The 13,511-nt window shown below is 58.7% G+C and overlaps 1 protein-coding gene across 1 annotated transcript in view; it reads right to left on the minus strand.

The window, feature by feature from the left end:
• Window positions 1-6,173: 6,173 nt before the first annotated feature.
• The window catches only part of RSPH14 (radial spoke head 14 homolog), a 140,114-nt gene continuing 132,776 nt past the window's right edge, over window positions 6,174-13,511 (minus strand). The window contains exons 4-6 of the mRNA XM_084819916.1: window positions 8,942-9,167; window positions 8,113-8,249; window positions 6,174-6,489 (exon numbers count right to left, since the gene is read on the minus strand). Coding sequence (XP_084676042.1) covers window positions 6,251-6,489; window positions 8,113-8,249; window positions 8,942-9,167 — 602 coding nt within the window. The 3' untranslated portion in view covers window positions 6,174-6,250. The remainder of the gene's footprint in view (window positions 6,490-8,112; window positions 8,250-8,941; window positions 9,168-13,511) is intronic.

Consider the following 13,511-nt stretch of genomic DNA (forward strand, 5'->3'; position numbering starts at 1 on the left):
TGTGCTGAGAAAAGCAATCTGAGGCAACTTTCGGGCCAAAACCAGAGCGTAGCCTGTTGTCACTGGAGTACAGAGGCCTGGAGTAGAAAGGCCAAAGGCTTCTGGGACGATAGCTGCTCCGGTGGGTGTGGTGATGCGGGCTGGACCGCCCCACCAGTGCTGGCAGCCTGGTGCTGGTGTGCAGCCACCGCTTCAGCCACCGAGGGAGAGGGAGGGCGAGAGTTCTGCAGAGGTGGGATGACTGCCAGGACCAGGTTGCTACTAGGAGTGGCTTGCTGGCCCAAGAGCCAGTGTGGTACATGGGCCGTGTGTGGCTCTAGCCCTGCTTGGGTATAGCATTCATGTCGTGGCTTTAGGCAAGTCCCCAAGTCTCTACCATACAGGGCAGCTGTAGGCGAGGCAGCGGGGTGAGGGGGGCTTCCCCAGGCAGCAGGCATGAGGCTGGCGTTGCAGCACCAGGGACAGCCATCTTCCAAGCAGCCAACTTGCTCCAAGGAGGTCTGGCGCACCTCCTCCCAGGCCATATTCCTCCCCGCTCCAGAAGAGGGGCAATCCTGGCGGCCAGTTTCCTGCAGCCCCTGTGCCTTGCCTGCACTGGTGATAAGGCTCGGGGGGGGGGGGATGACAGAAAGGGGGCTGGTTGCCACCAGGGTTTCCTGCCTGACAGGCTCTGGCTCTGCGTTGGGGCCTGGTTTCAGCCCCTCTGCAGCTTCCACCACTGGCCTTCCTGACCCAGCTGCTTCCTTCTCCACTGCATCTGGTGTCCTGGCTGCAGCCCGGGGTGAGGACGCTCCCTAGGATTGGACGAGGCACATCATGGACTCTTCAGGACCATGCCCTGCGGCCACCTGGACTAGTAGGAAAAGTGGCCAGGCCTCGTGGCATCCACGGAGCCACTTTTGTAGCCTGGTGTGTCTGTGTGGCCAGTTTCATTGTGATTACATTGGAGCTCCAGCTTTATCAACCTGGATTGGGCTGGGAGGCCATACGGCTGTTCCGGCTGTTATTTGAAAACTTTTTTCTCTAGTAACAAGCAGTGATGAGCTGGCCAAGGCTGGGAATCTTGCGAGGGAACTCGGCTGGTGGCTGAGTTCTGGCTGTGTTAATTACAGAGTGAGAAACTGGTAACGGTTGATGTACGAGGCTTCTGGCATCACGCCACAGCACAGCACTGTTCCAGAGCCTCAGCGTCACATGCCGTGGCTGCTGCAAACAGACACTGGCTGAGTCCAGGACATTTTTAGAAACGTCAGGTGTAATTGCAGGGCATGGAGGGGGCAGATGCTGACATGATAATTGCTGCATTTACCATATGCGGGAGGCAATGCAAAGCCGCCCCCCCCCCTCAGTATTTCCAGGTGACTAAGTTGTTTGCAGCTGGATCGTCTGGTACACCCAGTTGAAAACCTACAGCTGGTTCTGATCTGCTTTAACTTTCCCCAGCCTTCTGTATGTGGAAAATGTGGAAGCTTGAGCACAAGATGCAGTTGTCACAGAGATGAATTTGGCAGAGCTCTGAAGTCAGAGAATGGTCTGGGCCTCCTTTGATGACGCCAGAGGGTTCCAGGGTCAATTTACCTGGAATGGAAGGCAGTTATGAGCCACTTCTCACTTTCTGGGGCAGCGTAGGGAATGCATGTGGGTGTGGTGAACATGAGATGGCTGAAGGGGAGATTTGTGAGGGAGGAAGGGCACAGGCGTGCCCTCAAAACCAGCCCAGAAAGCTTCCTGCTGACGCTCTGTGGAAATGAGCTGGGCCGTTTCAACGCGTCTCCTGCAGGAGAAGGCCTCAGCGGACTGGGCCTCATGTGCGGCAGAGATGCTGTCATTTCGAGCTCTGTCTCGGGCCTGGAGAGGACATTTTAAAGTCGGAGGTGGCCACTGGTCAGCCACCGGTGTCCGATCGCTCCCCTGTCCAGAACTCTTGTCCTGCCTAAGCAGCAGCAGGAACCTTTCTCACAGTCCACAGTACCTGCAGTGCTGCGCCCTGCGCTGGAGAGCCTGCTCCGAGCAGGGGTTCGACTAGCTGAGCTCCAGGGCCCCTTGCAAATCCAGGATTCTGTGACTCCACCTCGACATTTCCCGGGAGACCCGTGGCGCATCGCCGCCAACAATAGCTCCATTTGCTGCTAGAGCCAGGGCTTGGGAGGAAGTTAATTAGTGTGAGGGGAAATCTTCTTAACGGTCCTTTGTCTCAGAGGTGTTTACTGAGGGAGGGGCAGTTAGGATTTTGGTGCTCGCTGGAGGCCTGTGGGAAAGATGGAAACAGCCACCTGTGCGCACAGGAGGGACTCGGCAGGCGGGATTAACGGCTGAGGCACTGTTGGCATCCAAGTGGTGGGCGGGACGGGGGGGGGGATGCACGCGCACAGGGCAAACCCAGCCGAGGAAGGGGGCTCTTAGCCCCGGTGCCGCCCCCCACACAGCCGCACGTTACACCCTCCACGTGCGCGTGCAGAGTTCCCCGCCCCGTCGCTCCCCCGGCCCCTGTCCGTGCTGCCCTTGGCGCCAGAGCCACCCACGCGCAAAGGGGCGCAGGCGGCCCTGCCCAGCGGCGGAGCAGCCGAGGCGGGGTGCGCCGGGCTCCGCGGCGGCACTGTTCTTGAGGCCAGCCCCAGCCGGGCCGAGGGAGCCCGGGCGCTGCCTCTCGGCGGCCTCTCGGCTACGACGCAGAGCCGCCGGAGGGAGGGAGGGGGCGAGCTCCGCAGCCGCCTCTGCCCCCCACTCTCCGCCCCAGCTCTTGGCTTCTCCGCCCGGCCCCGCGCCGGGTTCGGGGCTGCTGCTGCTGGCCACGGCAGCCGCGGCGGGGGGGGGGGGGGGTTGCTGCCACCATCATTTCCTTATGGGGCAGGGCCGGTGGCTGGTTTGTGCCGGTTTTGGGGATTTATCACCCAATCCTATGCACGTTTACTCAGGAGTCAGTCCCGCGGTGTGCAGTGGCCGATTGGGCTTTCTCCCGGGTCAGTGCGCGTAGGGCTGCAGCCGTAGCTGCCTTCCCAAGATCTCTGCAAATTTAATTCGAAATAAACACCCGCTGGCTTGCACTGTTACTTCTTGAACGCTCGTTTGTGCAGTCAGCGGAACTGCCAGATGCAACCCGCGCGGCCAGCTGCACCTTTTGGCACAAGGCTGGCGTGCATCTGGGCACCCCCCCCCGGTGGAGGGCAGGGAAACAGGGACGAATCAGTTGGGGGGGCGGGGAAAGAGGCGGGGGGGCGCGGCTCAACCCAGCTGGGCGTCTGGACGTTCCTGTTGCGGGATGGGGGCGGTATAACGACGGCGCGGACGGCAGGCTAACGGGTCGTGCCGGGGCGCTACGGAGCGCGCGAGGGGGCTGCTCCAGTGAGAGCGGGGCTGCCCCGGGGCTGCGTCGAGGGGGGCGCTTCCGGAGCGCGCCATAGTTTGGAAACCTACGTTGCCTGCGAGCGAGCGGGGGAGGAAGGCCCTGCCGCCCGGCGCCTTGTTCTCCGACGTCGCCCGACGCAGCCCCGCCTCGCTCTCGCCTGCGCGGCTTCTGGCTCCCGGGGAGGCTGCGTCGCTCACACGGCCGCGCCGGCTTAGGAGGGGCGGGGCCGCGGCTGCCGCGAAGGGGCCCGGCAGCCCGGTTGTGCCGCTGCGCGCCCGCCGCCCCGCGGCCCTCCCCGGTCGCGCGCCCGCCGGGCGGCGGCGAAGCGCCGAGGCAGGCGGCGGGGGGCTCCTGAGCGAGCGGCGGGGCCAGCCCGGCTGACGGCGCGGTCAGGCCTCGTCCGCGCGCTTCGAGCCGCGCCGCGCCGCCTTACTGAGAGCCGCAGGAGCCGCATCGCGCTCGCGGGCTCCCCGGCGGCCCGCCTGGTGCCCCAGCGAGCCGGGCCTTCCGCGGAGCCCGCCGGCCGCAGGCCGCATCTGCCGAAGGGGCGTCGGCTTGCTGCCGCCCGGCGACACGCGGGCCGAAGCCCTCGTGCCCGCTCTGCGTGCAGCCGCGGGAGGCTGCGGAGCCCGCCTTGTGCTCCGCCGCATTCGGCGCGATGACCGGGCGACTTAATTCAGCCGATTATCGTGCTAAATGGTGGCAGAACACAAGGGCGTTCGAGGGCGATGCTCTCCGTGAGAAACCCTTTCTTAAGAGAATGCATTCTCTTAAAAATGCCATTTTTGAGGGCTAATGACAAATGGCGTTTTCAGTGCTGCGAATTACTTCATGAAGCCCACCCTGTTATAATAGTATTCAACACGATAGATATAATTTGCTGCTATGTTTACATGAAAGGTGCTGGCCATTTTCTGGCGTGCAATATAAGGTAGACAAGCCATTGGTCTGTTTTTATGTGAGGAAGGTAACATGGTAATTATTGTGGTTAAAGTAATCCTGATGTTCTCATTTATAGTTTTTTATATATAGACAATAGCACATCTTTGCACTCTGTCATTCTCATTTTTTGCCTTGTTGGTTTTAATAAGTGCACAAGTAATGGTTTCTTGATTTTTATATGAGTATTGTGTATAGGTCAAAATTGGTTTGGAAATGTATATATTTTTAGAATAATTATTTATTTTAGGACTATTTGAGATGTTTCTGTATGTTCTGGAGTAACATGAAATAACCAAGATGATGTATGTATATATTTTTATTGTAGCCCCTAAAGAAGGAAATCAGTATTTCTGAAACATGTCAGGCTAATGTAAAAGAAATTTGTAAACCCTTTTTTACAGGCACCTGGGATTTCTCAAATTTCTTTTCTCTGTTTTTTCTTACATAGCCTGGAGCCACAGTACCTGACAGAGCAGCTCTCCCAGTATGAACCTCTCCGTACACTACAATCCAAGGGTGGTTTAGAGGATGGCAACAAGGAACAGGGCCTTCTCAATAGTGCCCCCCCCAGCTGTGTGTGTGTGGGGATTGTGTGTGGGACGCTCTTTCCAATGAGGCCCACCTGGCACCAACATTGTCATTTTTTTCAGTGCTAGGTTAAGACTGTCCTCTACTCCCAGGCATTTAATGGCATACAATGGGACTTTTAATGTTACTTCTTATTAGGTCCTGTTTTTGTCAATTGTTTTTAACTTTTTCAAACTGTTTTATAATAAAACAGTTTTATCATGTTGTGAACCACCTAGAGAGCTTTGGCTGTTGGGCAGTATAGAAATGTAACAAAGGAAGGACGGACGGAAGCTTGTGACAAGCTTTGCGACTTCTGCATCTTCCAGTGCAATGAAGAAGTCCAGTAGTGGGTGGCCAAGCTTGCTATCAGAAGCTGAAATCCCTGCAGGTTGGGGGCCCATTCTGATGCTATCAGAACGTCCTGCTCTGAAGGTTCTGAATGGTGCCCTGCTCAACTAATCGGCTATTTGGAAACCCCTGCAAGGTATTCTGCCTTGAGTGGCATGAGAGAGAGAGAGAGAGAGAGAGAGAGAGAGAGTAGTAGATCATCCCTGTAACAAGGGTCCGCCTGGCCACCCAAACAGGCCAGGGGGCAATCTCTGAGTGCCATGAGTGTCACACATTTATGGTGTAATCCCAGAAGTGGACTTTTGGATCCCATGCAAGTTTGAACTACCATGCTGGATTCTACGCTTGATGAAACAGTAACAGCAGCTCAAGGTGGGGTGGGAGGAGCTACTACAGCACACACAGCTTTGTAACACTAGTAGCCAGAACACCATCCGCAAGCGACCACATGTATCTCGGTAGCAGGGGCAGCAAAACTGAGGACACCTCCTTCCACTAATCATGCTGGGCAGAGCTCTGGGTCACTCCAGTGGAGGTTTGCAGGAGAGAAGTGGGCCCCGCAGATCCCGCCTCCCTCCTGCTGCCCTTTGCAGTGCCCAGAATTTGCCACCTGAGGCTGCTGTCTGGTCGGGGGCTTCCAGGTGCGGCTTCTATGGCACTCTCACCCTGCCTCACCCACGTTTTGCAGGGGGAAGTGCAGATGCTGTCATTTCCCCCTTGCAACCTCCTGTGTTGTCCCACTGCTGCTTCCGACTTGATTATTACTGCAAAAAATCTGTTAGGCAGGGAAAGATGGAATTGCTGCATGAGGCCTTCTAAGCGGCATCATTTGGAGCCCTCCCCCTTGCAGCACGCAGAACGAAGCTGCCAGCTCCCCCCCCCCCAACACAAAAGGAGCCACCCTCCTGGAAATGCACCCTCGCCTGGGCTCGGCCCCAACGTGGCCCCAAGCAAACGAGAGCGAGGCGCCACTGCTGTGGGCACTTTATTGTGGATAGCAACCAACGCTTTTGGTGTTGCACTTAGGGAGGCCGGGTGCGTCGTCTACGGTTTCCACTCAATGACTTGCACAGCAATCTGGGCTGCTCTTCTCACAGCCACACTGGAGTCATTCAGCCGCTCCTGGAAGGCTGGCACGTGGAAGAGCAATGCCTTGCGGCCTTCGGGCGCTTCTGCCAGCATGGTCAGTGCCTTAATGGCGTACAGGCGGACTTTGCTTTTGTCATCATTGATCAGAGGCAGAAGAGTGTCAATGGCATCTGCGTTGATAGCTGCATATTTCCCTGAAATAGAAAATAAAGCTGGTGTGGAAGAAATAATATAAAGAGATCACCTTTTGCTAGGTGCCATCCTTGAACAGGTTACAGCAGCGAAGGAATTGGTACGGGCTTTCTAGCAGAAAGCCTCCCCACCCCCTGGCGCTGAGTGCATTCCAACATGCAGCATGCTTGCTGGAGCACTTAAACTGCTGCAGGAGCTTTTGCATGATTCAGTGGTAAAATCCTCCAGAAACATGGCAGCAGCAAGACTTCAAAATCTGTCACAGATATCTGGGTTGCACACTCCAAGTGACAGATTGTGCTCCCCAAAGACATCCCCCCCAGGAGGGGAGGGGCCAGCCTCCAAGACTGGCAGGGGAGGCACAGGGGGCGGGGAGTCTGAATTAGCCCAACACCCAGGCCTCCTCTCTGCCAGGGATCGCTCACTGGAGGGGGCAGAGAGCACCATCTGACAACATGTGCTGGGACTGTGCATGGGCCCCTGGGAAATCCCTTGCTGCCTCCCTTGAGGAGTGGGGCTCTGGCCAACCTCAGGCCCTCCGTCCTGCTCACTGGGGGCTACCACTTGGAGCCTGGCTATCTGGAATGTGTCCTTGTAGCCACTTTGGCTAGAAGCAGACTCCAGGGCAAAGTCAATCCCTTCCCCTCCCCTTGCCAGCATCCCAGGAACTCGCAGCCTGTCTGGAGAACAGATTTGCACTGGGGCAAGAGCTGCCTGCAGCAGCGCTTCACTGAGGCTGCCATGGGGCTCCACGCCCCACAACGCGACGCCCCTGTCCACCAGGAACAATGCTGCACTGGGCAGGCCTCTGCGGTCACTGCCCTGACACAGCGGGGGCGCTGGGTCACACAGATCAGCCGCAACGTGCATTCAACACCAGCCTGCTTCTCAAGACTTGCAGGCGCAGCCAGAACGGGCACGATCCTAATCGCCCCCCTCCTGCCCGTGCATCCGCTGCAAGGATGCAGCGCTGGGGACCCAGCGCAAGCCCCAGGGAGAGAGGTGGAGGCAAGGGTGGCGGGAGAAGCACATGGAAGGCCCTGGCGGGGCAGCTGAGGAAGCCCATTCAGAAACCGGGCGGCCCTGGGGCGGTGGCTTCCCTGCGGGCTGGGAGGCCTCTCCTGGGCCTTCACACGCCCCTCGGCAAGCCGTCCGTGGGTGCGCCCCAAAGTGCCCGGCGTGCGCCTAGCGCTGGCTGCGCCCGCTGCTGCACGAGGCGGGGCGACAAGCCGGCGCTCGCGGGCGTGCAGCGGGCCAGGCGGGGGGCTGCGGCGCGCGAGGGCCTGGCTCCGGCACGGCGGGCGGCCCGCGGGCCCCGCGCAGACCCCGGCACGGCCCTGCGGCCAGCTGCGCCTCGCGCGCCAGCTGGCAGCAACGACCGACTCCCGCTTCGCGCTGGCGTGGCCGCGCCCCGCTCTGGCTGCGGTCCAGCGGCCGAGGGCCGTTTCGCCCGAGGTCGGCCACGCGCCTGGCCCGGCCCACCGCCCGGGTCGCTCTTTCGGCAGCGTGCAGCGCACCCGCCCTCCCTGCAGCTTCGCGAGCCGCGCGCGGCAGTTCCCGCCGCGCGGCTCCCCTCCGCCCCCAGCAGCGGCCGCCCGCCCCGCCCCGCCCCGCCCCGCCCTCACCTCGCGTGGTGACCGCGGCGTTCGTCAGCGCCCCGGCTGCGTTGGCTCGGACCTCGGCGTCTTCATCATCCAGCAGGAAGACGAGGTCCGGGAAGACGTCCTCCTCGAGGAGCATGTTCTTCCCCTCCACGGGGACGCTGCGGGGAGGAGGCGCGCGGGTCGGCGGGGCTCCGGCGCCTGGCCGCCGCGGCCTGCCTGTGCTCCGGCCGGCGGCCGGGCCGGGCCGGGCCGGGGGCTGCGAGGGCACAGCCGCCGCCGCCGCCGCCGCGGGGGGGGGGGCGCCGCCTGGCACCTGCAGGGGAGCGGGCTGGAGCCCAGGCCGCTCTCGCCCAGCCACGCGGCCGGCTGCTCTGGAGCCCGCACGACGCCGGGGCTGGATCCCGAGCCGCCTGCGGCCAGGAGCTCAGCGGGCTTCTGGCGAGTCCGCGGCCCACCTCTCCCTCCGCGCCGCTGGACGGCCCGTGCCTGAGAGGCGATCGGCCACGGCCACGGGCGTGCTGGCAGGCCCGGGTGGCCCAAGACTTGCGGAGGCCCGAGGGGCGGATCCGCGCGGCCCCGCGCCCGTCGCCGAGGCACACGGGCCCAGCCCCCGGGGGAGATCTCCTGCGCAAGCCGCACGGCGAGCAGCGGGCGCGGCTCGACGGCGCTGCTGCGCTCACGCCGACGGCGCTCGTGCGGGACAGCCCCGGGCCGCAGACCCGCGCGCCCGCCCGCCGGCTCCTGCGGGGCGGCCGCCTCCCCGGCGTCCCGAGGGGGCCCTCCGCGGGCGGCCGGACAGGAGCGCAGCGCAGGCGCCAAGCCCGGGGAGGGCCCCGCGCGGCGGGCTCACCTGATGGCCATGAGGGCCTGGGCCGCTCTGCCCCGGATGCCCAGCGAGGGGTGGCCGAGCTTCGCCTTCAGGACGCCGACCGCGCCCGTGGCCAGCGCCTCGAACGCCTCCACGCGCAGGCAGCCCGCCAGCGTGTCCAGGATCAGCTCCTGCACCTCTTCCAGCTCCGTCCTCAGCTTGAACACGAGCGAGGGGACCAAGCCGCTCTCCACGATGCCGACCGCCCCTGCAGGCGCAGCGAGGCGGGAGCGGGTCAGGGCCGCCGCCGCGCTCTCCGGGCCCGCCGGGGGAGCGCCCTGGGCCCCCGCCGCGCCCTCTGCTGCGCCCAGCCGGGCCGGGCCGCGCCGCCGAAGGCGGGGGGGGGGCGCTCGCGCCCTTCGCAGGGGCCGCTCCGGGCGCCCGGCCTGGCGCGCGCGCGACGAGCGCTCGTCGAGGATGTGGCTGGGCGAGAGACTCGTTCTCTGCGCGCAGCTGCATCTCCGCTTGCCAAGGGAGCCGAACGGCCGCGAGCCGGTTGCGCTCAGGCGGACCTAACACTGCCTCGCAAGGACCGGGAGCGGACTGTGGCCGTCTGGCCCTTCCGGCCTCCTGCTCGCCTGGGGACGGCCCTGCCGGGGCAGCGGCGTGACATCTCCGCCGAGGCGAGGGCGGAATTGGAGCGTCGCTGCTGCGGAGCCCTGCCCCGCCCCTCTGGCGGGCCCCGATGCCTGCAGCTGCACCCCAGAAGGCCTACAGGTTGGAAGGGGCCTACCAGGCCATCGAGTCCAGCCCCCTGCTCAGTGCGGGAAGCCAGGTCAGAGCATCCCTGACAGGTGGCAGGTGAGCTCTCCAGGGTGGGAGAGCCCACCACCTCCCCAGGTCAGGGGTCCCATTGTCGTCTTGCTCTAACAGGACATTTTCCCTGATGTTCCGCTGGAATCTGACTTTCTGTCACTTGAGCCCATGATTCCGTGTCCTGCACTCTGGGATGATCGAGAAGAGATGCTGGCCTTCCCCTCTGTAACAGCCTTTCAGGTCCTTGAAGAGCACTATCCTGTCTCCCTTCAGTCTTCTCAAGGCTAAACATGCCCAGTTCTTTCTCTCTCTCTTCACAGGGCTTTGTTTCCAGTCCCCTGATCACCTTTGTTGCCCTCCTCTGACCCCTCTCCAGCTTGTCTGCATCCTTCTTAAAATGCAGTGCCCAGAACTGGACACAGTACTCCACATGAGGCCTAACTAGTAGAATAGAATCATACTATTCTATGATTCTATTCCATGATTTATATCCTGAAAGGTGAGATATAAATGCATGTAATATATGTAATAAATAACAATCCCCCATACCTATATCCCACTGTGTCTAAGCGGAAGCACGCACAGTGAAATAATCACATATTCCTGCCCCTTTCACCCCTGCTTTAGTTCCCCAGTTCCCTTCCCTTCCTCTGTCATGTCTGTTTTTAGACTGGAAGAAGCATCTTGCGGCAGGGACCTTTAAAATGTATTCCGCCATGTATATAGCTAGCACCGAATGAATGAATGAATGATGTATTCAGTGATCAAAACACTGCTGGTTTAAGGCCAGAGTTCAGGCTAGCTCATGTTGGCTCCAGTTCCACAAAGCCAGGAAACTGGAAGTTCAGGCCATAAGAACAGAAGAGCCCTGCTGGAGCAGATCAAGGGGCCATCTAGTCCAGCATTTTGTTCACACAGTAGACAACCAGCTGTTGACCAGGAACCCACAAGCAGGACATGAGTGCAACAGCACCCTCCCACCCATGTTCCCCAGCAACAAGTGTACATAGGCTTACTGCCTCTGTAGCATGTAATAGGGAGAAGGCTGTCAGTGCTACTGGTCCTGATGCCTCCGGTTTCAGAGGCAGTCAGCCGAGGCACACCAGTTCCTGTGGCACTCGTGTCCTGCTTGTGGGTTTCCCATCAACAGCTGGTCAGCCACTGTGTGAACAAAAAGCTGGGCTGGATGGACCTTGGTCTGATTCAGCCTCAGGGCTCGTCTTCTGTCCTTATGATAAGGGCCCTAGAGTGGGCAGTGGGGGCTTTAACCCTTTGTCCTATGCCTACAACTTACATTACAACTGGATGTCTTTGTGGCCGTGTAAATTTGAGGCCTGTTCCAGATCAGGGGGCAAAGGCTTAAAGTCCGAGCCGCCTCGGTACTCCGAGCTGCTGCAGCCATTTGGACCTCCAGCGACAGTGATGGATCTAGGAGTACCCCCAGACTATGAACCTGATCTTTCAGGGGGAGTGCAACCCTGTCCAGAACAGGCAGTGAGCCTACCTCCCAGACCCAGGAACCACTCGCCCATAGGGCTTTCATCCTGCCAGGATTCAGCTTCAGTTTACTGGCCCTCATCCAACTCATTACTGTGTCTAGGCACTGATCCAGGACTTGCACAGCCTCACCAGATTCGGATGTCACAGGGAGATAGCTGTGTGTCATCAGCATACTGATGGCACTTGGCTCCAATTCCCCTAATGACTGTTCCCAGTGGTGTCTTATAGATGTTAAACAATTGGGACATGATGGTGCCCTACGACACCCCATAGCTCAATTGCCAAGGGGCCGAGGAATGGTTGCTCAGTGTTACTCTCTGAAATCAACCCTGCAGCTAAGACCCATCCCATGGAGTCGATCCAGGAGGATACCATGGTGGATGATATCAAAAGCAGATGAGAGGTCAAGCAGAATTAACAGGGTTGCACTCCCTCTGTCCCTCTCTTGATAAAGGTCATCAGGGCGACCAAGGCTGATTCAGTCCTGTAACCAGGTCGAAACCCAGACTGGAATGGGTCTAGGTAATCAGCATTCTCAAAGAGTCCCCGAGGTTGTTCCGCCACGACCCTCTCTAGTACCTTCCCTAACAAAGGGGTATTTGCAACTGGCCGGTAGTTGTCTCTTGGGTCCACAGTGGGCTTCTGCAGGTGCAGTTGCACTATTGCCTCCTTAAGGGCAGCAGGAACCACCCCTTCCCATAGAAAAGCATTCACCACACCTTGGACCCACCCAGTCATACCCCTCAGCTAGCTTTTATTAGCCAGGAGGAGCAGGGATCAAGAAGGCACGTGGTCGGTTGCATTGCTGCAAGCACCTTGGCTGTGTCTCCATGACAATGGAAGGAGAAGTGAATAGAGGAGTACCGGATTTTTAAAAGGGAATCAGCTTTGCTGTGCTTTGGTCCATGCCGGGCTCCATGAACAAGTGCTCCGCACCAGTTAAAATCGCTTCACAGAACATATTTCCTGGTGGGGGTGTGGGTTGGAGTGAAGTCATCTGCCTGGCAGGGGTTGCTCAACCAATAAGAGAGGCTCCCCCCCCCCTCACCCTGAAACTCCAGATGCACCTGCATTTCAGGAGCAAGCCTCACGGAGCACAATGGGAGTTACTTCTGAGTAGACACATATGCTTGTGCTGGGAAAGGGGGGGGGAGAAACACAGGGATGGGAAACCAGCCCCTTTTCTAAACGCAGCATCCCTATAATGAAGGTGTGAAGTAGTTCCTAAGGCAATCAACCAAACAACGGAGAATCAGAGCCTTGAGATCGTGCTTTACAGCACTTAGGGAAATTGGGCTTTAAACTGCCATTTCAATTGAGGGCAATCTCTAAATTCTGATGTGAGCGTTCAGGGGACAAGCCTCACTGAGCACAACAGGAGTTGCTTCTGAGTAGACACTAATTGATTTGTAAAGGGACGGGGAAACACAGGAAATGCCCCCTGGCCGAGGTCACGGTGAAAGACATACCCCTGGGCAAGGCTAGCATACCCGAGGATTGGGGCACACAACAGCTATATGGCGGAGAACCCAACTGAAGGAAAAGAATGGGACTTTAAGCTGTCTCAGGAAATCCGGTTTTCCCCTGATAAGCTCCAGGGCGGCTGCTGGATGGCCACGATGTCATGTGTCCCTAATGACCTCCAAACGCAGCCAGCTCGGAGTAAATTGCTCATGGAGACACCCCCCTGGTCCCCATCATCAGGCCGCAGCAACTGAAATGGATCCCACAAAATCAGGCAGATGGTGGCATCGGACACCTCGACTGGAACTGCGCTATCAACAGTGTCAAGTTCGCTGTGGAGAGAAGCAATTTTGCCCTCAAAGTACGATGCAAAAAGGTCACAGAGGGTCCTTGAGGGGGCCAGGGCCCCCTTTATTGGGGAAATACTGGCATAGCAGTGCCTTGCAATGAAAGGGGCTCTAGTGTAGATCCTCCCCTAGATCTACAGTTGATTTTAAAAATGAGAGAGATGGTCAGAAGATGAATGAAACAAGGTTATTGTAAAGCTTGTGAAAACAAACTGAAAATTAGGAGGAAGGTGGTTTTTCAGTGGTTTTTTTTAACTTTATTTCTCAATGTTTGTGTCAGAGAAAAAAGATCAGATTATGGTATATATAAATCACTACAATGCACACTAAAATGTCTTCTTTTAGAATTTTTTTTGGAATTTGCAACTTCTTTTGGAATGTTTGAGAATATATATTACAAGCAAAAATATACCTGGATTCTGAAAAAAAAACAACCCTACCATTGTTTTAGTTTGGCTGTCTCTTGGTATCAGTAATATTTTTTC

Source organism: Heloderma suspectum, chromosome 13, assembly GCF_057233095.1.
Source record: "Heloderma suspectum isolate Gila_16-S chromosome 13, 16-S_ref, whole genome shotgun sequence".
NCBI lineage: Eukaryota > Metazoa > Chordata > Lepidosauria > Squamata > Helodermatidae > Heloderma > Heloderma suspectum.